General features: G+C 40.0%; 2 protein-coding genes across 16 annotated transcripts in view; both read right to left on the bottom strand.

Annotated features, from left to right (window-relative positions):
* Positions 1–2,680, bottom strand: part of CLIP1 (CAP-Gly domain containing linker protein 1) — a 74,427-nt gene extending 71,747 nt beyond the window's left edge. For 3 of the 7 annotated variants that reach the window (XM_072879791.1, XM_072879796.1, XM_072879797.1), the window contains exon 1: positions 2,551–2,679. The gene's annotated coding sequence lies outside the window, so the exon portion shown is untranslated. Of the gene's footprint in view, positions 1–740; positions 998–2,550 lie in introns of all 7 variants that reach the window. The other 4 variants (XM_072879792.1, XM_072879793.1, XM_072879798.1 and 1 more) reach the window with 3 other exon arrangements.
* A 7,623-nt stretch (positions 2,681–10,303) lies between these two features.
* Positions 10,304–25,223, bottom strand: ZCCHC8 (zinc finger CCHC-type containing 8). 9 transcript variants are annotated; one of them, XM_072880192.1, is made up of 14 exons: positions 24,545–25,223; positions 23,455–23,497; positions 22,772–22,846; positions 22,145–22,250; positions 21,324–21,401; positions 20,911–21,014; positions 19,073–19,138; positions 17,154–17,217; positions 16,573–16,715; positions 15,649–15,791; positions 14,759–14,874; positions 13,550–13,633; positions 12,593–12,707; positions 10,304–11,833 (listed from the first exon to the last, which is right to left on the bottom strand). In XM_072880192.1, exons 1-14 carry the CDS (start codon positions 24,726–24,728, stop codon positions 11,019–11,021), a joined length of 2,136 nt encoding a protein of 711 aa, XP_072736293.1. In that variant the 5' UTR covers positions 24,729–25,223; the 3' UTR covers positions 10,304–11,018. The 9 variants fall into 9 exon arrangements, with proteins under 9 accessions (XP_072736293.1, XP_072736295.1, XP_072736294.1 ...); XM_072880194.1 differs by having other exon boundaries at positions 22,772–22,843; XM_072880193.1 differs by having other exon boundaries at positions 10,305–11,833; positions 17,154–17,214; positions 24,545–25,222.
* Positions 25,224–25,683: the final 460 nt, after the last annotated feature.

The raw sequence follows: 25,683 nt of genomic DNA, 5'->3' as shown, positions 1-25,683 counted from the left end.
TGACCTGAACGTTTTAGAGAGAGAAAGAAAAGCAGTTTTGAAAAATCATACTGGCAAGACAGATCACTATTGCTTTTGAAGGAAGATCTATTTTGAAATATTCTCAGTCACTCCCAAGAAAAACTTTAACAGGGCTAAAAGGATAAAGGGAGGAACACTAAAGGAATTATCCAATCTGCCCAAGCTAAGTAAATAAAGGCTGTCCTGGATATTCACATTCAGAAGATGATAAACAGATAGAGCCTACAGCTCAGACAGGAAATCTACAGGAGCTCTAAAAAGTCACAGCAATCAGCCATACAGCACTGTTCCTTCCTACAGTATAATCACATGAGGAAAGAGGTTATTTCCTACAGTACACCTCTGTGATGAGGATACAAGACAGCTGTTTTTCTGCCCTTCACTAGAAAGTCAAGATCTTCTCTTTAAAAGAAATCACACAAATTATATAAAACTAATTTTTTTTGCCAAATAAAATCTCCCTCTTGATCCCTAAAGAGACAGACATTTGAGGTCACATTTCCAAGCTTTTCGGCTTCAGCCAACACATCCCTCTCCCTTGAATACACACAAAGCTTTGGTGTGCTTTAGCACAGACAGAAAATCCTTTAGCACGTATAAGCACTGGACAGGAAGAGAACCCTGAAATCTTGCAATTTTAAACCAAGAACTAATAATCCTCTGCACGTTTTTCAGTCATTCTACATTCAGTATGTAAATGAAGAAGTTTTGTCAGTTACCTGAACAGTTACACAGTCCTTAGACTAAGATATGCTGCTGGTAAGGGGCGGAGGAGTTAGTTTTCCTCCATAGTATCTAATTTGCTATCTTGTTACATGTTGTAGCAGGTGCACACAGACACACACTTAAGAAAAATCACTCTCTGACATTGCTGGTTTCAGAATTATATGCATGTTTCTGTTCTTTAAATAAAATTCTTCGCAAAGCAGCAGGCATAAAGGCGTTTCCTCTTTTGCACCTCTTTTCTTTCTTCTTCCTATATATTAATACAGATATCACATGTTTTAAAATCTTTCTGCTCAAAGATCTCAAAGCAACCTGTGAACTTCCATAAAACCCTACCCATTCAGCACACTGGGTTAAGGAGGTGAAGGGGTGGGGAGGAAAGAGTCTTCATTTCAGAGTCATATTTTTAATCATTAATATATACAGTCACAGACTAAATTATCTTTCCCATGCTATGTTTTGGAAGAGATTTTTTTGTGGTGTTTGCTTTTGGTTGTTTGGGTTTGGGGTTTTTTTTAATTATTTAAAACACATACACAAAGATGTTATAATGAAAGGGAAAACTAACTCCTGATTTTAATGCAGCAGGAGCCACATCAACATGTGAGTAACAGCAACAATTACCTTGTGCCCCGTGACAGCTAAGGCACAGAAAAGAGAACGCTGAATCGCCTTAGGTAGCAGCGCTAGAGATATAGCGGAAAGCAGGAGGGGCCTAGAGCACAGCCTTTGCCTGGGGATCCCACAGGTCTAACGCTGGCTGTCAACATGGCAGTAAACTCTGGCTGAGCCACCCGGAACGATGGGGCAAAATACGAGCAGCTCACCTGCAAATCAGCAGCTTTGAAAACAACACAGGCATGGGGAGCAGACGTAAAAACAACAAAAAGCCAAGGTAAATTATAAGACGAGTCATTAATAGGTAAAATATCAGTATATAAGCGTGGGATGCTGAGAACTGCAGGTCACCATTTACCCTGAAATACTCAGACTCCTTCCCCCTCGAATCACCCACTCAAGCCACCAATAACTAAGCACAGAGCTTCATCTTCCATAAGACTCGAGCAGAGAGTGCGTTCAAGACCCTCATGGCCCTACCTGCTCCTCATGAACCACGAAGACACCCAAGGGCTCTGCGCGGTGGGAGACGAGACCGGGGAGGCCCCAGCCCACCCGGGATGCTGCGCCCCGCACCCCGCCGCCTCCGAGTTTACCGAGTGCAGCCGCCCGGGAGCGCGGCAGGCAGCCAGCCCCGTCCAAGCGGGGCACGACGGCAGCGGGAGAAGGGGGGGAAGCCACACAAGAGCGGAATGAGCTCGGCAAGCCCGACCACACGGCTCGGGAACCAGCCAAACCGGCTGCTGTCACCGCGGCCCTGGCAGGCCGGCGGGGAAGCGCAGGCACGTGCGGCGGAGGCTAACAGCTCCCGGGGGGGGTGGACGCCCGCCCCGACTCCCGGGGCCTCGCCCCACCCAGCCCAGCATCGCCCCTCCGGCGCTGCCCACCGCCCTACGCCTCACTCAGGGACCCTCAGCGTAAGAGCCCCACAGCCGCCCCCGCCGCCCCCTGTCCCCCTCACAGCGCCTCACCGCCGGCCGCGCCGCCCCCGCGCTACCTCGCTTCCTCACCGCCCGCCGCCTCCGCCCCGCAGCCCGGCGCGGGCCCGAGCGCGGGCACAGCGCGGCGCCCGCTGAGGCGCCCGGAGAGGAAACGGAGGCCCCAAGGCGGGAGGCGGCCGGCGGCTCCCCCCACCCTCAGACGGCGCCGTCGCCCTCCCCGCGCGGGCCCCAACGGCGGCCTCACCGCTGCCGCCTTCGGCTCCGCGCCGCCGCCTTCCCCGGCCGCCGGGAGCGCCGGGCGCAGCTCCTCCTGCCGCCGCCTCCTCCCCCTCTGCAGCGGCGGCGGCGCCTCCCCGGCTCGCAGGGGGCGGGGCGGGCGGACAACGTCTGCGCCCGGCCGGGCCCGCGGCACCGCGAGGCGGAGACTGCAGCAGCGGCAGCCGCGCCTCCCTCCGCGCCCCTTCCTCGCTCTCGCTCCCGCTCCCCCGCGTTCTCTCCTGGCCCCCTCCTCGCCTGCTTTTCCCTTTGTCTCCCCCTGCTTTGTTCGCCCCGGGGCAGCCCGCGGGGGTGCCCTCCGCCGCCGGGCTGAGGGGGAAGGAGCGGATCTCCTCCGCTCTAAGTCTAAGCTTGCCTTCCCAGGCGGCCCGCAGCCAGCCGCCGCGGGGAGGGCAGGCCCCGGGGGAGCCGCCCGTCCCGGCAGCCTGCGGGGAGGCGGCGGAGCGCGGACTTGGCTCGGTGCGGAGGGTCGTCCTCGTCCCCACAGCGGGGAGGCGGCGGAGCGCGGACTTGGCTCGGTGCGGAGGGTCGTCCTCGTCCCCACAGCGGGGAGGGGGCCCGAGCGGCGGTAGCGCTGACCCCGCGGGGAATGCGCTGCGGCAGCAGGCAGGCGTGAATGGGGGGGGGGGGGAAGGGTGGGGAGAAGAGACAGGGCGGTATGAAGCACGTAGCTCTTAAAGGATGAATAACTTTACTGTCTGCTGCTTTTCTCCATTTTCCTTTTGTCGTGATGCCCAGAAATTTATCACTCCTTCTCTATCTCTCTAAAGTACTGAATATTTTAGTTTTCATTGTGTTTGTGAAGCAATACGTTGGAACCTGGTGTTATCCCATTGCTGAAGTTTAAACAGCTGTAGCAGTAGCTCCAACACCGTCATCAGCAATTTAATACCAGTTTTCAAGGCTGAATCAAACAGCTCTGCTTCACTTCTTTACCTCTTATAAACAGGCAACAGAGCCCAGCCAGAGCTGCTGAATTCATCACAAAGCGAACCTCAGTCTGCAGTCTCATAGATCATTTAGTTTCTGCATGATGCTATTCGAACAAAAGGGTGATGAGAAAGCAGTTCCATTGCTGGAGACCGATTGCAATTTGTGTTTCATTTTGGCTTCATTCTTTGGCATTAATCCAGCATGGTAAAGCACAAAATGGTGTGACGCAGTCCCCCAAATAATAGGTTTCAACTAGATCAGCATTTAGCAATGTTTGTTAGAATTTCACTTCCTAAACGTTGAATAGAATTTCTTGCCACGGCCATTAGATGTTGAAACAGATACTTGAATCCATGTACAGCCACCCTTCTTTCTCCCTGCAAAATCTGATAAAAGTTTTGCTGAATAAGGACTTCAGGATTTAAATACTAGATTGTATTTAGAAGCGCAGAGCCAGCAAAGGATTGCTTAAAACAAAAAATTGACCCTGCAGCCCCTGGCTATGGAAATAATCCTTAACACAAAAATTGCAAATTAGGGTAAAAACTAGAGAGTCAGACTAACTTTACAGAACATTTGCCCAAAATACCTGTTGGCTTGCGAGCTAAGGTTGTGAACCTTTGTGCTCGTTTCTGGTATCGTAGATTTGAGTTTTCTGTATTGATCTGATGCTAATATAGAATGTGTTTTCCTCAAAGTGTATAATTTTCCTTCATTAATTTGATTTTTTGTCTCACGGTTAATTTGTTACCATGTAGGCAGATGTCAAGAGTATACAGTTCAATGCACAACATTAAAAGTTTTTGTAAGCAATATTAGACTGACAGATCTAGTACAGAGCACAGCAACCAGAAGTCGGCTTACTCTTGAAGACAGAAACTAAGAGTTGCAGCTTTGTGCTGTTCTTGTAGAACTTGTAATAAAATGCAAGCAGTAAACAACAGTGGTGAAATAACAGACGAAATACAGTTCAAATCTGTAAGTAGCTTTCCTTACTCCCTTGCAAGGCTAAGCTAAAAATGTCCTGTTACTAAAGCAAGAATTGAGAATGATGTCGCATAGATCAAAAGCTTCTACCTATAAAGTGAATGTGCCATTGGTTTTTCATGTAATTTCCTAGTGAACAGAATCATAGCTTCAAGATCAAGGTAATCTTGCAGGAAACAAGGGAGTTCATTATCCATCATTCAGCCAGTACCAACCTTCGTACCATGAAAACGTAGCTTTACAGCAACTGTAACTTAAGTTCATCCCAATTAGAAATGGTTGACTTAGCTTCTGTGTACCAGTCTATACTTAGATGGAGATATGTGCAGACTGTGATAACAATAACATCTAGTATGTTCACGTCCAATGTGTAGCAATCATTATAAAAAAAGATGCTGGTACTATAAAGGACTAAATATGATTGAAAGCCAGAATGTCTGATTCCAGTACTGGTGTCCCTCTTTTCTGAGCTGCATGATCGGATCAGTCAACATATATAGACATTTTCATAACTCTCTGAAAACAGGAATTGCTCGATGCTCTAGGGAAATTCAGGATGCTGACATAACTACTGGCATCCTGGCCACAAGTATAAGGCCTACTGTAGAATTAAAATGGTTCTCTTCAATAATGTGGGAACACCAGTTGAAATTGCTTCTGCACTTTTTCAGATTTGTGAAGGGTCCAAAATTATTGAAGCTTTCAGAATAGCTAAAATGTTGTTCTTTAAGAACTGCATTTAAGGATATCCTGACTTAGGAGATCCATTTTTATGTTCAAGGGGACATATCCATGCAAGTATGAAGAATTTGAGTATAGGATTTTTTTTTTCCTCTGAATGATGTCTTCAATATATACATTTGGCAATTCCTATACAGAACTGATGGTCACACCTGCTTCAGAAAAAGCAACTAATTGCCTTTTTTTTTTTTTTTTTTTTAAATTACAGAAACTTGCACTATTATTTTCTGTAGTTGTTTCTGGTTTTGCAAAAACACAACAGGATTCCCCCCTCCCCTTTTAACCTGAGTGGTACATTTTGCTCATCTGTTTACAGCTATACTGATCCTAAAGAGTTTTAACGTCCTGAAGCCTCATGCTTACTCTTATTTTTGGCTTTAAATTTATGTCACTAAAACTGGCAGCCTTTGATAGGATATGCTAGATGAAAAACTGCCCTTTTTAGCCTCAAATATCATGTATGCAACAGTACCAGAAAAAATACTGCAGACTTGGTAGTTACTGTCACAGCTTAGTGGATCGAAAGGCTGCAAGAAGTCTTTCCATTCTTAATGTAATTCCTGTTTTCCTTCCCTAGGTCAGCCGTAGTACCCAGCAGCAGCCCAAAAAAGCTCTGCAAGTCCATGTTCTTTGTTGGTGTGCTACACAAGACAAACTTTCATCCAACTTTACATTATTTGTTCTACCCCCATGGGTAAAACAACAGAGAACAGTATTTAAACAGACAGTATTTAAAGAATCCTTTCTGCATGCTTGTTTAAACAAGGTACTGAATTTAACAATAATGTTCATTTTGATTATTTCATTTCACAGATAACTGAGAAACCATAGTCTATTAAAAAAGATGGACTATGCAAATCATTCTACCACTGACACAAATATTAACAAAAGCTGAATTCTCACCTACAGGGAAGCAAAGCAGGTTTTCTGTTCCTATTGAGAGTGCTGAGTTCTACAGAAAGGATAAATAAATTTTTATTCAGTCATTCGATGACAGCTAAATATCCGTTGCAAAACATCTTATGTCAAATCTTTGTTACTTGTAGTTAACTAAAGTTTAGGAAGTGTTCAACTGTCACACGTTAATTACCATGTTATTAAATCCATCCTGTTTGTACGCTTCTCCAAGGATCGAGACCAATTCCTACCCCTCCCACCCCCCAAATGTAACTATGACTCTACAACATATTCTTAGGAACAGCATCAATCTTCAATAGCATTTACTTACCAGAGGCAATACAGCCGTGTTACAAAATGAAGGTACTACCGAGTTCCATGGCAACTACCAATGCATTTGGAACACTTTAATTATATTTGAGCTTTTTCCTCCTCTTCGTTTTTTTTTGCCCCAGCAATCCTGCCTTACAGAGTTTGCAGTAAAAATAATTCTTAGCAGCTAACATGCCTTTCAGGTGTTTTCTAGAACCTCAGCTATTTCTCTTTTCATGACATTTTAAGCACTGTGAATTAGGTTATAAAAATGTAAGTTAGAAATTCAAATCTTTTGAAGAGACAACTAGCCAGCTGACTGATACCCTGATTATTTTGCACAGATTGGATATTTTTAGATGTGCATAAGCTTTTTTAAATACTTTTACTGTTCCAAATGCTGTAAACAAATATGAGTACTATGCCAACAGGAATCTGTGGGAAAATTTGAGTGACGCCTGCTCACACTATACCCACCTCATTACAAATTTTGTTACTCATTCATTTTAGTAAGCTCTAATCTAGGTTATTATGCCACACCCATCACCATGGGAATGTGACTTAAAAGTACCAGAAATGCTTTGCTGTTTAGCTTTTCCTCAGACCTTGTGGTGTGATCTGATTGCAGTTTCAATATACAAAACCCATTTGAGTAGTTACACCTGACAGATTCAAGAAATTCAATGATTACAAGCATCTTCAGTGCAGCAACAATATATAGCACTTGCTAGGAAAAGTGAAGTATAGATCAATAGCTAAGAGATCAAGATTAATTCATTCCTAACCATGAGAGAAAAAGCAAGGATAACTTCCCATCCCTAATTAACTGTATGTCTTACAGCAGAGGTAAATAGAAGTAAGAGTTTTACTCATTGGTTCTGCTCAATCTTTTCAGAGGATTATCCATACTAACCACCACCTCCATAGAAAGGACAATTTAAAAGATAAGATTGAAAAGAATAATTTAAAAAATACCTCTGATTGCCCAGTAATTTGTATGATTACCCTTACTTCAAATCAATCAGTAAAAGTTAAAAACAAAAATTATACAGTTCCTGCCACAGGCTGTTCACTTTTCTGAGATCAAAACATATACATTACAAAAATCTTATTTTAAGAAAAAAGAAGTATTACAGGAACTTTTATAAGTTTTCTTTACAATTTGAAAGGCAAAAGAATAACATTAAAATTTTCTATTCCCAGCTATGTTTTGCTTTATCAGGTAAGTAATGAAATTTTTAGGCTAACGGGATAAGTTTTTTGTTTTAATATACAGGTTATGCAGATCATTCATGAAAAAGGGTTTGGATTTTGGCAGCCTCAGACTTTAAACTAAACATCTACAGATGTTTAAGATGGATAGAGTAAGAAAAAAAGGAATAAGAGTTCTCAAAATACGGTATAAGGTGGTCTAAGTCTAATAGTTCATGCTCTAATTCATAACAGGATTCAGGGATAGCCTCTAAATGCCATATGCAGACAGCCCAAATGCCAGGCAAGGCCTGGTAACCCAAAGCTTTCCACTGACTAGCTCCAAGCAGCTCCCGGCTCAGCATTTTCTTAGTCCCCTGCTAGCAGTCTACTGAAGTGCCTACTTTTGCCTAGCAGTAACCAACTCATCATACAGAAGGAAACATTCATACCACCTATTTATTACTTATATTGATTTCATTAGAAAAGAATGAGGACTGGTATCTAATGATACTTGACTTACCCCCAAAAACATAGTCAAGACCGATAGGGATAATACCAGGACTAAGAGGAGCAAGTCTAAACATCTGCTAAGTTTTGCAAAAGAAGCACAAAAGCAGTGTAAAAAATAATTCTGAACACACAGACAACTCAGTATTTACAAAAGCCTAGAGTCTTTTGTTATGTTAAAAAACAAGATTGTTAAATGGGAACAATCCCAGTTATGGGAATTTTAATTCAAGCGTGTACGCAAGTGTGACAGCATGGGCCGCATGCTTCCAATTGTAGCAGACTACAGGACAAAAACATTTGCTGACTTAAACAACTAGTCAGTCCAGTCACTTTGGACAAAAATTCCAGTGGATATAAAATGTGGACCCAAACACAGTCTGTTCCTGCCCCGAGCCCCCCCAGGTAATATTTGCTTTAGATAACAGAAGACATAATCTTCCAAAAATGAAAAAGATCCGTATCTCCAAGTAGTTGGTGTGCAGCAAATACAAGAGTGGCCAAAGTGACAAAAAATGCTGAACAATTTAAAATTCAAAGCCTTATGAAATTAAGGATTTAACATATTTAAACTAGAATTTACCATTACATTACAAGCCATATTGCTGAAATGACTTCACTTTACCCTTACTCTAATACCTTCAGTATAAATCTTGGAAACAATAAAGTTAACAGCTACTTTAGTGATAAGTCTGGGAATTTGTACAAACATCGAAGACTTACCTGTTCTGATCAGTTAGGTGGAAGGGTGATGCATTATGAATTTATTGTGAACACACAGAGCGCTAAAGGGTACTAAGCATATAAAGATGATTTTCATCTTCCAGTTTCTGTAAGCAAGGCAGAAGCACACGAGTGCTCCTGTAAACTTTAGGCTACATGTCCTACTAAAGAAGCAGCATTTCGTAACAGCTATTAAAAAAACATCATCTAAGGTGTGGAGAGAGAACTGCATGTTTAAAACATGAGCACCTCAACACACCCAAAAGGTGTGTACACTTGACATCATTACCTCATGCCCTGCATTACATTGTCATCCATGTGTGAATGATGCAGCACACAGCACATAGTGGCTTGTGTAAACTGTCATTACTAGCTTTTAACTCCATGGGAGGAGGAGGCATGGAGAAAGTACAAGATCTCTATATGCTTCCCAATAGAGATTTTTTTGTAGAGTGTGTAGAAGCTGGAAGCAACATATTATTTCGTTATCCTTTCCTGTTACAGAAAGTAATACTACTTCTCCTATAAAAGATGAAAAAAAAAAAGTGCCTTTCATTTTAGCACGTACAATGAACGTTTACCTTGACCACTGCTTTCCAAATGCAACCAGATAAACTGAAACTGGTATATGCTGCAAAAATTTTTTTCAGCCTCTCAGAAGACAAGCAGTTCATATATAAAGACACTTTGGTTTTCCCTTCCTGTAAAGTTTAGAGGAAAAAAAAGGAAATAAATATAAAAGCTTTAACTACAAAAAGCCTGGGGTTCTCTTAAGCATTCAAATGCAGAGTGTACTAATATAATATATTAAAAGGATCTTTGGGAAATATATACTATGTGCAAAGCCGAGAATTTTAAAAAATAAGTTCAGTCTCTGAAGTTATCTTTTCAAAAACACCTTTGAACATCCCCCCTTCAAAAGTCTTTTCTTAGATACTTGAAAATACTTTGTTTTACTATGCATCTCACTTGGCTAGGAAGACTTTTTTCCTGCATTTATATAAGGACAAACAAATGCTTTACCAGCTCCAATGACTACTGTTAAGTTAATCTAGTACTCCCTCTGTTGGCAACGCAAATAATGTACAGTCATTCCACCTACAGGTCCCTCTGAAGACAATTGAAAGAAGGGAAAGAAAGTGTTAAATTTGAAAATTAAATCTGAAAAAAAGCAGAATTATAATACTTTTAAGCTTTCAGAAGTGGGCAATTCTTCGGATTATGAAAATCGAGTGGTATGGCAAGGTTCTATTTAAGTAGCTAAAATAATTTTAACAGCTTCTTGATTATGAAAAGCTGAACCCAATAATAGTGACCCTTCCTAAAACAGTTAACTTTATTCATCCTCATTTTAATCAAGCTTGTTTTTCTAATTATCTTCAGCAGCTAATTTTAATAAAATCTTTAAAAAAAAAAGCTTGATGGTTTAGGACTCAAAAAAAATCTTTATATAAAAGCTCATTTATTAAACCTCTGTACACAACGATGAACATGTATGTACAGCAAGTTTACATGAAGGATGATGTTACAAAAGATACAGTGGTAATTAAAACTGACCCACATAAATAATTTATAAAAATATTTGAAATGGTGAAGATAATGCTGGTAATCCCTGATTATTTTCATCCAATTGCCAGGTTTTTGATGTGGGAAATCTTAATGTTAGACCTTTTTAAAAACATTCTGAATATATTAAACTTAGCTACAGGATAATTAGCAAAATGTATAAAGTATAGATTATTGTACAAAGGACAGATATTAAAAAAATCACCAATCCACCTGAAACTCAAGGACAATATAAATCTTAGCCAAAGTAATGAACAGCAAAACACAAACTCCTCTTTTTAGAGTTTCATGTATTGGCAAGTAAATTGCTCTTAACAAATCAACAGTCCTGTTATTCCTTAGTGGAAGGATGCAATTTGCGAAAATTCTTCTATATTTTCTGGCCGCACTGGTGGTCCTGGTCAATATGGAAGCCCTGCACTGACTTCAGTCCCGAGGAAGAACGGGGCAGAGCTGTATTTGTCAAGATTTTCTCCTTCCCACAAAAGGATGAAGAAGGCTGTCCGAGTTTGTAAAACCGGAGGAGGAGAGAGAAGGAAGCAGGGATTTGGACATAATGAAAGAAACGAAGACCAGTTAAGATGAAGTCTTTTTCTTTTGCTGGTTTCTTGGGGAATTTTTTAACACGCTTCTTATTCGTAGATAAACACCTGTTGATTCTGCCATATTTTCAAATTCAAATGGTGTTATGCCTGCAGCAAACTTGCTCATATCAGGAACAAGACTGGAGTTTTTTGCAGATGATTCAATGCTTGTGACCACTTTATTACCACCTGTATTTTCTCTGTTGTTAACTTCATGGTTGGGAGCAGGCATTGTGTTATCCAGCAAGCCTTCAGAATCTGTATTATCAGGATTTTCCTTTAAGTTAAGTAAGCTATCTCCTGGATTAGGACTAGTTATAGAACGTTCATTTTCTGGTATCTGTTCACTGATGTCTGAAAACCTAGTTTCCACTGTAATCACCTTATCAGATGATCTTACTTCTGCAACAAGATCTACTTCGTTCCTAGATGGTGATGATGTAACAGAATTTCCAGTTAAAGGTGTATCAACAGGAATATCAGAGTCACTGTTTGTGCTTTCTGCCTGCTCTAGTGCTGCCCAGATTAATCGCTGCTGTTCCTCTAGCTCTTCCAAGGTCAGAGTATCCTCATCCATGATTGAGTCCACTATTTTTGGCTGAGGAGTATCACTGGAAGGATTCAAAGGTGGAGTAGTCCTAGGAAGAGGAGGGCGGGTGGGTGTTGAAGGTTGAGTTGATGTAAGATTTAGTGGCGGTGTTCCTCGTGGTAAAGGAGGAGGAGTTGACATCGATGGACGTCCAGGTGGCAGCGGAGGTTGGAACTGAAAACTGTTATGAGTTTGAGATCTTTGTGACACTTCCAGATCTAGAAACAGATTGAAAGACATCTATTAGAATCTGAAATCTGACTAGGACAAGATTCAAAGTGCCAATGCTCTGATTAACTAGCAGACTTATGTCTTCTCATCCTTGGTTTTCAGCTGAGATAGAACAAACTTCTTGAAGGTTTTAATATCCACTGAAACTACGTTTTTGGGGATTTTAACTCTGCTATCTATTCAAGGAAGAAAAAAAGATAAAATACTATTGAATGTATTGAGAACAAACTTATTCCGCACTGAGACACACTGAAGGATTTCCTCATAGGAAATCCAAAAGGAAAGCCAGAAGTTTCTCCAGCTATTCTAACATTTAAACAACACTGTAAGTCCTCCTGTGAGTTTGACTCATTTTTAAGAAGTTGTGAGCTTGTAAATTCCTACATTATTTCATCCAAATATTTAAGGATTTGGAGGTCTTCATGACAGAAGTTTCTTTAGGATACACCTGAAGTAAAGAAATTGGAATTTGTAACCTAACATTCTGATTGCTCCGAGCACACCTGAAACCTCCTGCTTGGTATTGGAAGATATGACAATCACAGCAACAGAGAATGCTTATTGTAGAGAGACCCAAATGCAACTATAGTAGGACACTGCTAGCATATGTTAGTAGTTACATTAATTACCACCATAACAAATACTCACACATTGGTTTCTCTTTATGAACACTGTCATTTCAATTTAGAGCAAGTTATTTTGAAAATAAGATTGAAACTAGGAAAAAAATTGCAGAATAACTATACCAGAATCTAGGTCCATGTCAGCTGGTGGTACCTCCAAATTGTCTTCTTTTGGTCGTTTTGAATGATAAGAGCCTGACTGAGATGCAGCCCTTTTATTGCTAGATTTTGGACTTGGCTGAAGAGAAATTATCCAGGAAAACAAAAGAAATTAGTATTAAATTGTACAAGGTAACATTTCCAGCTATAAGAACATATTTAAAGCAATTTCATAACTGTACAATCATTTGGTGACCCAGTGCATAAACTAGACATTGAAGTTTGAGCGATTTAATGCAACTGAACAGAACTGTAATCTTGTTTAAGTGGCAAAAGACTGTCTGCAGTCCTAACACAGGATTACGACCAAGTTTCCACCTGGACACCTAGATCTGATGAGACCATCACAACGCAAGTATTGCACATCCCTTCCTTGCAGGCTTAGAATTTACCGTTTAATTCCATATAGCATTACACTTTGAGACTGAGAGCACAGTATACATCTTCCATCCTTAACTGGAAGTATTCTGCAGTAGGTAACACTAGGCTAGAGTCACATTAGAGAAGACCTGAGAATGATACAGGACAGGACTACCACGTGTTTTCTCAAGTCACTATAATAACATTACTGTAAATCATGACTACAGCAAGTAAGCTTTTCACTTACTAGGGAAGTCTGGAACTAAGACCATTTCTAGGCTTTAAAAGTTTATGGCAACCTTTTTTCACAGCTGTTTATAAAATACTGCACAATTAGGATCTGCTTATATTAATTGAAATAATGGATTTTTTTCTAAACATGAAGGTTCTTTTTGTTAGAACAGATAAGCCAAGCATCAGCATTTCACACCTGGCAGTGTCAATAAGAAAGTCTATCCCCTCGTGCAAAAAAGAAGATATAAACAAGAGATCATCACTGGCTACACTAACTACAAGACAACTTTTTTTTTTTTTTTGCAAATAACAATGAGGTATATTCACCGCATGAAAACTAGAAAGGTAGTTAGCAAAAACATCCTTCTGTTGAGATGGCTGCATGGGGATGGAACCAAATATCTGCCATTCCTACAGAAAAAAAAAAAAAAAAAAGAGAGAAATAACATTGCATATGGTTGGCTAATAACATGACAGAGAAACACTGAGAGATTTACAAGCCAAGATGAATTCAAGTTCTCATTAAAAGCGTCATTTATCAGAGTAAATAGATCTTTAGTAGGAACTTCTGGCAAACCAAAGTACTCTCACCTGTGAACACAAACAACTGATGCAATACACTCTGACTGGGTAGTACGAATAACAATTTAAAAAAAAAAATCATCACCTTTACAAAATGTCTTGTTAACCATTTCATAGTAACTACTCCTCAACATTTGTAACACAACTGTGAACTTCCCCTTGAAATAACTGTTCAGACGAAAAAGGCTTACTTTGAAAAACTGTTAATTTTTAGTGAAAACTGAAAAAAACTTGAGGACAGAACTTTGGTTAAGAATACTGAATGAAAAAACACATTTGCAGGCCACTAAATGGGTAAACGTAAAGCTGCAAAAGAAAACGTACAAGTACTTCTTTTTAATATACAGGCATTAACATCAGTGATGAAGCTTACTACTAACAGCAGGTTAAAATGCTTTTGAAAATAAAAGTTCAGCAGCAGCCGCCACAGGAGATTCCTTGTGCACTCTATGCTTAAGAGGGCACCCACTATGTGGGTCTTCGGATACGACTCGTTTTGTTTAGCTGTTACAAAGCTTCCCAGAGATTGTGCACTGGTCTGATATAGTTTTCTGTAGTTGAAATTATATTTAGGATAACACCCACAGTAATTTTCATATTCCAAGAACATTCAGAAAATTTGGATGTGTGGAAGGAAGTAATTTGTGTGTGAAGTTTTGTGTTTTAAAAAAAAAAATAAAAAAAATCTCAAACTATCTTTCTAGGCTCCTGTTGGTCTCATAATGGAAATAATCACCACAGAAGCACTGTCAGACCCTACCCACAAGAGCTGTGACAGGTACCAGAGTAGATGGATGTCATGTCAATTACCTCAACAGCCCCCAAAACAGGTGCTTAAAAATAAGAGCCTGTTGAAAGAAAATTGTCAGATGCAGAATACAAAACATTAAACTTGGCTAAAAGCAATTAATGTTACTCAGCATGTTGTTTAGAAGGCAAAGGACAGCCACTTACATCTGGGATCCCACTTGGAGTGGATATATTAAAGCCTGGATAGTTTATCAACTTAGAGACATCGTAAGTGATGCGTTTTGGTTGACGAGATCCTTCATCTTCTGTTCCACCATCGTCTATAACAAAATATAATTGTTATTGATGCTAATTAAGAACGTTACTAAAAAAATCCACAGGATTTAAGAACAGGGGTTTGGTTTTTGGAATATAAGTATTGATAGAAGGCTTTGAATCCACAAAGGCAATAACAGAGACCAAATCTCTCAGATACATGCATGAAGCTTCCCCAGAAACATAACTGGGTATTCATAATAATACTACAATTATGTACCATTACTAGCCTCAGAATTTGGCATCAAGACTGTTCTCCGAGAGGCAGCATAAATGTTGGTCATTAGTAAAAAGCGGGTAAATTACTTGATAAGTTGGATTTCAAGAAATGTATTCTTTGCTTGCTGGTGGTCTTCTTACTCTTAAGTTATTGAACTTTAGAAAGTATTATGGTTTCTTTCATAAAACGTAAGAAAAGAGAAACTTATTAAAAAAAGGAAGAGGAAATTTGACAATAGGCTATTTGTAAGTCTTGCACAGTTCCACAGGAACCCCATGTTCTAATATCAAGGGTTGATTAGAATGAAATCACATTGACAAAGAATCTTAATCTATGCAAACCAATCATTACAAAAGTTGTTTCACTGTCACAGCATAGCTAGTTGAAAGGGGAGTATTTTTACATGACTTTAGAAAAGAAAACTTGATTTACAACTTTCTCACTCTTCCATGAGGAAGATGAAGGTTTACAACCTAGGTACTTTATTGTCTCCTGAATAGAGCGCAGCCAGTAAATAGCCTGCATCCTGAAAACTGCATTCCCACAGCACATTCCTTACCTTTTCCATCATAAAGCGCAAGTCCTGAGTGCTCCATTTCAGCCTCCTTGAGCCAACCCGGAGGATAACCCAGCTGACGCATGCGATATATAAATGGAGGAAGGCTCTTATCTGTGACACCAAGTGCATCTTGAAGTTCCCCACTAAGTTAAGAAAACAAAACAGAAAACAAAGAGTCCTCCAGTAAAATCCATATTTCAGTTTTGACAAAAGGAAGTTATGAACACGTTGTTGAATTTTAAACTATCAGGTTAAAATAACTTAGTTTTAGCTCAAAGTATGTTGCCTGTCAATCCCAGATAAAACAATTTTAGGTAAAATCCAGCTCTGATGTTAAAGATAAATTTTAACACTTTCATTTCTCCATACAAGTGTACGCTTAAACATTTTATGAGAATTAACTCTATGCCAAGAACAACTTACTCAACTTGTTACTGGCCTTAACTGTAGCTATCACAACAGGAAGGGTGGAACTTAATGCAAAACTAAATTTACTGATGATTTTTTTGGAGACTGCTACAGCCACATGATGATTCTTTAAAACATTTTGAATAGAGAGAAAAAGAGAGGAATGGACACTCAAAGGTCAAAATTTTCAGAATCTTGCACGCATTTTTAGTTTATTAGGAAATTAATATATTTGCAATTTGAGTAGCCAAAAAGTAAAATTTGTCTTCCTACATTAGGGAAAGTGCTGCGGGAAAGGGTAGGACTATTAAGCTAGCAATGAGTTTTCATTTGAAAAATATCTGTGCAATTTATTAAACAAAATTTTGTTTAGCAAACAAATTTGAACACAATACACCCATAGTTAAGAGTAGCAGATGGACTTATAGAACTCTAGAAAGTAACATCTGGCACTCCAAAGGTAGAAAAGGTATTCCAGAAAAGCAGTGCAACAGCTAATGGAAGGAAAAGAGATACCTAATTACTCCTGGTTTAAATTTTCCAAACCTCTCTTCTACTTCTTCTGCGTGGTAACGCTGCTGAAAATTCTGATTGCTCGCTTCACCACAAGCTTCCATAAACTCCTTTCTCTTCTCACTTATACGAGCCGCATTTCGTGGCTTAAAGATAATACAATTGGGAAGTTTAGATTTGGACAATTCGCAATTTATGCACTCCTTCACCCAACATAAAACTGGTACTCCTTGCCCTCAGGATGCTTAATCATTTATCACATGGCCATGTGATAGAACTACAGTTGTAATGAAAACTACATAGCAAAAAATCAAGAGTATTTGCATCGGATCTAGCGGAACTCTAAAACAGGAAGAAAGACTGTTCAAACTGAAAAATGTCCCTCCATAAATTAAAGGAAACATTCAAACCATTATGCTACGAAATTAATTTACATTCTGATTTAGTATGTTAGAATTTATAAATATGAACATTATAGTACATCCTGACCCCAATGCACCTACTTATTTTCTTTTAAACGGTGCAGTTACACTGAAACATTTCTTGGAGAGCAGTAGTCTTTTGAATACTGATGTAGACTTTACCTTTGGACAGTCTTTCATTTGATGGTCTTCAGAACCACAATTGAAACAATGCGGTTTTGGCCTGCTTAAAGAATGCACAAGAAATTAAGCCTGAAAATCACTTTGCAATGTTAAATGCACTTAATTATTTTAAATGTTGTTAGATTTTTAGTTTTAGACTTAGAAAGAAAAACAATTTATGCATCGCTTGCTGATTTCATATGCCATCTTTGCTTAAGCTGACTGCTTAATATCAATCTTCAAAATAGAATAACAGAATATTGTTTATATCACAGTCCTAAGGAGAACACAAGAAATGAGAAAAACACAGGCACAGCATTGGGGTGGGGGGGGGGAATACATGACAGCATGTGGAGAGGAAAGAAGAAAGAGAAGAACTAAAATTACAGTGGAAAAATAGTACTTCCAGGCAGAAATGGAGCTTTTATATCCCATATAATAGAGACCTATCCCTTTAAGAGGGAATAGAATAGCCATAGAATAATTCAGGCTGGATCTCAGGAGATCTCTAATCCAGTCCCTTAATCAAAGCTGGGTCAGCTATGAGATCAGACCAGGTTTTGCTCAGGGCTTTATCCAGCTGGGTCTTGAAAATCTCTCAGGATGGAGACTGCATAACCTCTCTACGCAACCTGATCCAATAGTTTACTGTCCTAAAGGCGGAAAAGCTTTTCCTTGTATCACGCTGCAGATAGAAGAGCATTCACTGAAAGATTTCTGATTAAGTATGTAAACATTTGCTTAGATAGTGCCAATAAAGGAAAACAAAACCTACATACTAAAGCTTATGCCATGTCCAGAGGAAGGAAATTGAAGATGTTAAAACAATACTTGTAGCTCTGGAGTACAGATAAGGAACCCTCAATTTAATATGCCTGTAGTACATTAATACCTCTATTTGTCTTTTTATGCTTGTATCATCAGAGGTCTGATCCTTTTTACAATACAGGAGAGCATGACTACTTCTTTGGAAAGTCCTGATCCACAGTTTGAACAAGTTATGCATATTGTGAAATTGTGCACTGAAAACCCGGAACGGAACTGCATCTGGCTTCAAGTTTAATTTTCCTTGTAAATTCATACCATGGCAGCAAACATTTTCAACATTATAGGGAGGAAAATCCCAATCTCTTACAAGATTTTAGAGAATTTCTGAACATTCGTTTTTACCAAATCAGGATGGGAACCAGAAGTGGAGACAAAAGGGTGACACAAGAATAAGTGTCCAGGGTAGCCCCCCCCCCACACACACACTCCAAGCTCTTGAAGCCTCTAATTAGATAAAGTGAAGCACGTCTTCTGCTTCATCTTTACATAGTATTCAAACAGAAACCTTCTGCAGTGATCCAATTTTATCACTGCAGTGATAAAATGGTGGTGGATGGAATTGTGGATAAAATATCCACCATCACAATATGGTGGATATTTTATCACCATCCCATATCGTGAGCACAACCCTTCAATCTGCTTTCCATTCAGATGGTGGTATTTCTAGTCAAACCAGAGTTTAACTCAGCATGTCTCTTTATCTTTGAAATACCCACTAAAAGCTTGCCTGGTCTTCATACTCTAAGATCAGTCAGTCTTAAAAGCCTATAAAATAAGTCAGACAGGAGTTGTTCTACAAAACAGTAAGAATGATGACAGTACACCAGTGCAAGGATGACAAAGCAATCACTAAAAAGGCAAGCAACAGAAGAACTGAGCATAAACTTCAGAAAGTTTTTACACATTGATTTTAGGCCCTTCCTAAAGAAAGTCAATAAACAAGAGACGCGCTGACTGCAAAGCTCAGCATGGGTTTACTTAATTTAAACTCATTGCTCAAGTATTTCCAAGGGTTTAGTATACTGGGGAATAATCACAGTGTACATTTGAACTTTTCAGCTCAAAACTTTATATTTAAGAATAATACAAACCTTTTTGGTTTTACTTGTATTTCTTGTCCATCTAGGGAGAGAATCTGGCTGAAAACTTGCTGATATCTTTAGATTTCAATAAGGAACTGCTACTGGATGAAGCAAAATTTCAATCTTGTTTAAAGTATCAGTGAAAACCTAATAGTGCTTTGAACAGAATACTGACTCTTCCAGATTAAGTTACAGATGGGTCCTTGATATGAAGTCTATAGTATAAACTATAAAACTATATATAAACTATTTGCTAAGGTGAGCTTACATTGTTTCCTCCTACGCAATGTCTATCCAATAACCAATTTTGTTCTCTCAGCACTTGCTAAAACTACAACCCTCTTGTTTATAGGCAGAAGTTTCAAGCTAATAATTCTGATACGCTTCACAGCAATCTTAATAATATGTTTTGGTAGAGTTTCAAAAATATAACTCACTTCTGAAGTAGGTGGAGACAGGTCGTATCACACTACTTGTGTTTGCTTTTGGACCGCCATGTGTCAGCTCTGCTCTGCCCATGTGTCTAAAAAACTGATGAGAAGACAAGAGGGCCGCAAGCAAACCGGCATGGTAAAGACTAAGAGGTTCGGTAGAGTTCAGAAGCACACCAGTTTCCAGAATCTAACAGCTGCTTTTAAAAAGAAAAGCAGATGCCAGATACTAGTTGAACTGACAGGTTAATTGAGTGCAGTACTTCAGTCATTTAGAAGCATGGCACCTGATAGACCATTTCACTCAGAATTAAGTGCTATTTTAGGCTTACTGTCATCTACGGAAGCTCTAAAGAAAGATGCAATAAGTACATTTAAAGAACAATATCAAAGCTAAGCTGGCAGGCATGAAAGTTCAGCCACGCTTAACTTCACATTTTAGGAGAAATTCCCCTGTTAGACATCTAATTCCTTCATCTGGCGGCTGGGAGATAGTACCAATATCATTTGGAGAATAGGATTGACTTGATGCACTATAACAGAGACAGCTTTCCAAATGTAAAATTACAGCACAGTGCATACGCAGTCAAAGGCAGGCACAAGAAAACCTAGGTTAGCCAGCTTATAAACTTGCAATTTTCGTGCAGATATGAATAATTTTTTAACACTAGGAAATGACCTTTATTACAAGATTGACAACTAGATATTGCAGAAATGAACTGTGAAACTGGTTCTTGTCCCGACTCTTTCTGGGGCAGAAGCAATACTGGAAAACTGGGTAGACGAGATTACTTGAGAAAAATGGAGAAATTTCTTGCTCAATTTCTTTTTGTCATGGAAGACTACAGTATTAAAAAACACTTATTCCAACATTTCCCTCAATCCCACCTTTCAAATATTGGCTTTAATAAACAGTAAAGAACCAACTTTAAAATGGATGCAAGTTATGAGCATTCCATTATTACATTTTATTAAAAGACTTTCCCTCTGGCTCCCACATTTGGAAAATAACACCTTACAGCATATTTGAGTTTGCCAAGCCCTTTTCTTCTCCCAAAGAGCAGATTTTATAGAGGGAGAACACTTACTCATATCTGGAATGAGCTGTCATTCCAAACCTGATTGCAGACTGGCCCAGGAAATTCCTAAAGTTACAAGATGTATTTAAGGGGATAAGGCATTCACTCTTCCCAAGCATAAGTCTTCTAAAATTCAGCAAGCCAATCATATCAAAATACTTTTATGTTTTGAGTAGAAAAGCCATTAATTACTCATTAAAACTTTTCATCTGTAACAACTGATATGGTTTTGATAGAAAGGTGCAATCTACTGAACAAAATTTGAGTTCAATTTACCAACTGGCATTCTTTGGATTTGACAAACGGAAAAAACCCCTTGTTTTAGTAAACAGGATACTTAGGTATTTCCCATCCTTCTGTCAGCTGTGGATTCTCATTTAATATAGGCTGTCCCAGTTTATCGAGACAAAAATTGGTAAAATACAGAACACTTCCTACAACCTGTAGAAAAAAAGTCAGAAAATTGTCAGAAATGTGTCAGTATTTAGGTCAGATTGGTAGCATTTCTATAAATTTACACTGCTTGAAATACTTCCAGGTTTTTTTCCCCCGCTCTGTAAGAATTTACAAATAATACAAGCCCACACCTATACAAATAAGTATTTTTCCCATCGATGTGGCCAAAACATGCTGAACTTAACTGCTATTACACTGATAAATGAAATTTAACAAGACCTTATTTTAATGGCAGTGTATATTGAATATGAAGAGTCAGACCTACCATTGAAAAGTATATAGTCAAAAACTTACACTAAAAGCTTCTTTAATTTTTTTAACAGAATTCGAGCTTGCTGTTTTACAGTCCTCTTCCAAAAGAACACTGGAGGGCTGACATGAAAAGTAAAAATGCAAATAATTAATTTAAAATAATAGTAAAAAGAAAAGCTTCTAAATTACTGAAGTATGTAAAAGGCACAGAACATGGAATACAGCTTCTATTCTGTCATGAAACATCAGTTAAACAGTAGGATGAGGATGTCTACATTAGTCATAATGCTTTCCATAGTCCAAAGTATGACACGGCTCATTTCTAATGTTTTCTTTGATGAGAAATTTGCTGCATAAGAACATCTTTATTCTTATCTCAAAAGCTAAGAGAAAGATGGAGAGAAATGTGCAATTTCACCCTTTTATTCAAAGTGAATGTTAAGTAAAACTCAAAATTCTAAACTAAGAGAAGAAAGTGGAAATTTCCAGATTCTGTTGTTCCTCTGTGCTCTTGTATATACTCAAAGTGGGGCCACATACAATCAGAAGAGGATACGTTAAGTTTGTACCTTACAGTCTTTTCTCAATTATTTAAACCAACTTATTACTTTGCTTTTACACAAATGTCATTAGGAACAATTTTAAAGAAGCATTTTCATGGGCAGAAAGGATATTTTCTTTGTCCTGGTCCTCTCTTTTTGGAACAAACAGTTATACAACATTTGTTTGACAGTTACTTGATTTGCAATTAAACAGGAAAAAAACATCTAGAACTCAGCTATTTAGCAGTGTAGTATTTCAATATTCCCACTAGAAAGATGCAAGAGAAGGAGCACCTAAAAACAATTTGAGTTTTAAAGTACCTGTGGCTTAACATTGAAGTGCGCTTTTTCTTGTTCACTTCTCTTCTGCTCTTCATATTTCCGAACTAAATTAAAAACAAAATCTTCAATTTCTTGATGATACTGCCTGTAATGGAGTGAAGAAGTATACAGAGATGAAGACATGAGCAAGACTGAAACATATGCCAGATGTCTTTTTTTTTAAGCATTTACCATTTACTACTACTTAAGAATTCAGAAAAGGGGCAGTCAACTTCTCTCCTGTCCTCCTCCCACCCCCCACCAACATGAATGCAATCTATTATTACAGAGCACCCTTATATTAGTGTGGCAAAAAAATCAAGTCAAAGGCAGGGAAAATCTAATTTACTATATTTACCCACAACACTCATGAAATTCAAACTGCTATTCAGACTCAATCCAAGTTCCTGGAAGTCACACTTCATTTCATGATAAAAACAGATATTGCTAGTGAAAGCAACCGACCTCCTGTCATATTGCTCATTATCCTTTCTCTGCTTCAAGCTTAGCAAGTTTATGTTATTGAATAAAACATATATCCACTCTTTGAGCAAAGAGTAACATATCCAAACAGACAAAAAAGAGTCCCATTTCCTCTCAGGATTGCTTTTCTTGGGAAGTACTTACTTAGAAATTACATTGTTCATAAATAAAATCTGTAACAGAGGTCCATCAAATTTGGAGTTGTCCACTGAAATTCTACTAGAATAGAACAGAGACACAGACAATGGTTACTGTAAATATTCCCTATCCGTTTTATCACACCAAAGAGTGTGTAGTCCACAGAGAGAGAAAGGTTTGGCCAATACAAGTTCTGTTCTTTTAAGAAGTTCTTATTCACTTAAACAGAAATCATCCTCTTCCAAGCAAAGCAGGTTGCCTGGTGTGAGGTAGAAAACAAAACAGAACACCACACTACTTCTTCTAACTGCAGTAAACTGTTATAAGATCTTATAAATAAGATCTCTTACTTATTCAACCATTTTAATGTACTTGTTCTCACTGCTGAACTTTACAAAAAACCTGTTTTCCTAAAGGCCCCGTAAGTTTCATAAACAGATAGATACACACAAATAAATAAAGCTACAGCAATACAAACTAAGTTCTTGATACTCAAGTCTAAAAGCCTTTTCAAGAACAATAATGGCACTTTAGAAGCCCAACATCTGAGCAGGGACATAGAAACAAGGTTTCTAAAACATGTGGCAGACCTGGCAGACCTTGTCAGCTCAGGCAGCTACTATCTCAGGCAAACTCTATTTCAAACATATACAGGTCATACAAAGTGTTTTAAGTCAGCATTAACATACCTAGGGCGAGTCAGAATATTCAGCTTCCTTTTAAGTTCTTGATGTTAATTTATTGTTAAGGAACATTACTTTCTTCAGAAGACACAGACCCACACCTCAATTAATTAAAGGATCAAAACAAACAAGAAAACAGCTAACAAGAATGTCACAGAGTAATGAATGGGGTTTCAGACCTTCCTTTTCACTGCATGAAAGATTATTTACAAATCCACACGTCGCTGAAAAAACACAATAAAATGCAAAAAAAACCCCAACCAAACCCAAATACAGATGAAAAAGAGGACTAGCTGTGACAATCCAAATAGTATAATTCATTACATACACTATGGTTGATTTGGCAGATTTATAGTATTTTATTTTAAAAACACCTACAATCATCACAAAAAAGTCAACAGTAAGACACACATACTTGTAAACAGAAAATTAACTATAGAAAATATTTCACATTCCATTCTGCTGCAGTATCAAACCCAAAACCCTTTAGGGAACCAGTCACAATTTAACAATTTAAAATTATTTCTAGCTATGTTAAAAATTGATTTTCAAAGTGAACATACAGCTGTTTCTTTTCTCTAGAAAGACCGAAAGGAGTCCAGCGTCAAGTGTTTTAACAGTCATCCCAGCACTCAAGAACTCAACTACCTCTTTTGCCAACTGAAGCAACGCTGGCATGGACCTGGACATTCTGAGGCTAAAAGTTTTCAGAGAAACCTTCCTCTTAAGTGACGGAAGCAGAAGCCAGTAAAAAAACAGCCACCGCACCGAGACGCGGGCTCTCATCGTCCCAAGGAGGGGAGCCGCCGGGGGGAGGCTGCCCCCTCCCCGCCAAGCTCAATTCTCACCGTCCTTCAGGACGCGCCAGGGCCCCAGCTGCCAGGCGGAGACCGATAGGGCCTTCCCCCACAAAGGCACAGGGCCCAGCCTCACGGAGGTCCCCGGGAAGCGGGAAAAGCCGGAGGCGACCGCCAGCCCAGGAGGGCAGGCGCCAAGGCTGGCCCGGAAGGGAACGGGCGGCGGGAGCGGCGTCCCCCTTCCCCCCCCGCCCGCTGCGCCCTCCCCGGAGCAGGCCCTGCCTCTCCCGTCAGGATATTCTCCGCCCGGAGCCGCTGCACCGTCTCCTCACGGTCCCGCAGCCGCGCGTACAGCTCCTCCAGGGCTTTCTCGGGTCTCTCCTCCTCCTCCTCGAAGCTGAGGCGAGGCGGTGGCGGCGGCCCGTCCTCTTCCTCGAGTTGCTCGAAGAGCTCGCGGTCCCCGAAATCCACCTCAGCCGCCATCTTAAGCTGCAGCAGGAAGGGAGGGGCTTGGGGGGGGGGGGGGAAGCTGCCGAGGGGGCAAAGGGCAGAAGGAGCCGCCGCTCGCAGCGGGAAGCGCCGGGCGGGCGGGCCCTTGCCCCTTTGTGGAGCCGGAGGACCACAACTCCCAGCATGCACTGCCCGCCGCCCGCCATGGCGGCGCCGGGGCTAGGGCGCTGTGCGTGCCGGGAGATGTAGTCTGCTTCTGCGGGCGGGCGCTGTGCGCACTGGGCTTTCAGCGGCGCAGGGCACGCCGGGAGCTGTAGTTCTGCGGAGGAGCGTCCCCAAAATGGGAGGCCGGCAGCTTTCCGGACGGACCCTTGCCTCCAGGAACCACCTGCTGGATTACTCCTTTTTTTGTTGATTTTTGTTTGTTTGTTTTCTTTTCTTCTTCCTCTGCTGAGGAGAGGCGAGGGGTGGCATGAAAAAGAGGCAGGAGCAGGGTGCAGGACAAGAGTATTTTTAAAGTTGGCTGTCTGTGGTAAGGCCCCTTCCAAACTGCATCCCACCCTGAGGAGGAGTCATGCTCCCAGTTAGGCAACGCCTTGTACATTGAACATGCTCAGATACAGGCACGCCTGTAAGACAAGCTTAAATAACCTACTACAAAAAGTTAACACACTTTCCAGTACTTTTAAGTACTGAAGTATTAGCAAGGGGCTCCAACACTCCTACCTTCCTCACCAATGGTTGTGTTATCCCTCTCTCTTTACTAAAATTTGCAAGTATCAAATTAACAAATAAAAAAGAAAATAAAATTAGTTCAGCATTCATCACCATCAGTTGTGCTCCATACTGCAAGTCTCCTCATTTTAGGGAAATCCTACTTCAAAACAAGCAAAGCAAAACAAACACTCTATTTCTGACTTCTCAACTTTTCCTGACATCTCTTAACTAGTTTCCTTAGTGTTTGGCCCAAAAGACAACTTAATTAACA

The sequence above is a fragment of the Ciconia boyciana genome, chromosome 15, assembly GCF_034638445.1.
Source record: "Ciconia boyciana chromosome 15, ASM3463844v1, whole genome shotgun sequence".
NCBI classification, from domain to species: Eukaryota; Metazoa; Chordata; class Aves; order Ciconiiformes; family Ciconiidae; genus Ciconia; species Ciconia boyciana.
The sequence above is the reverse complement of the archived record's forward strand: the minus strand, read 5'-3'. Positions and strand labels throughout refer to the sequence as shown.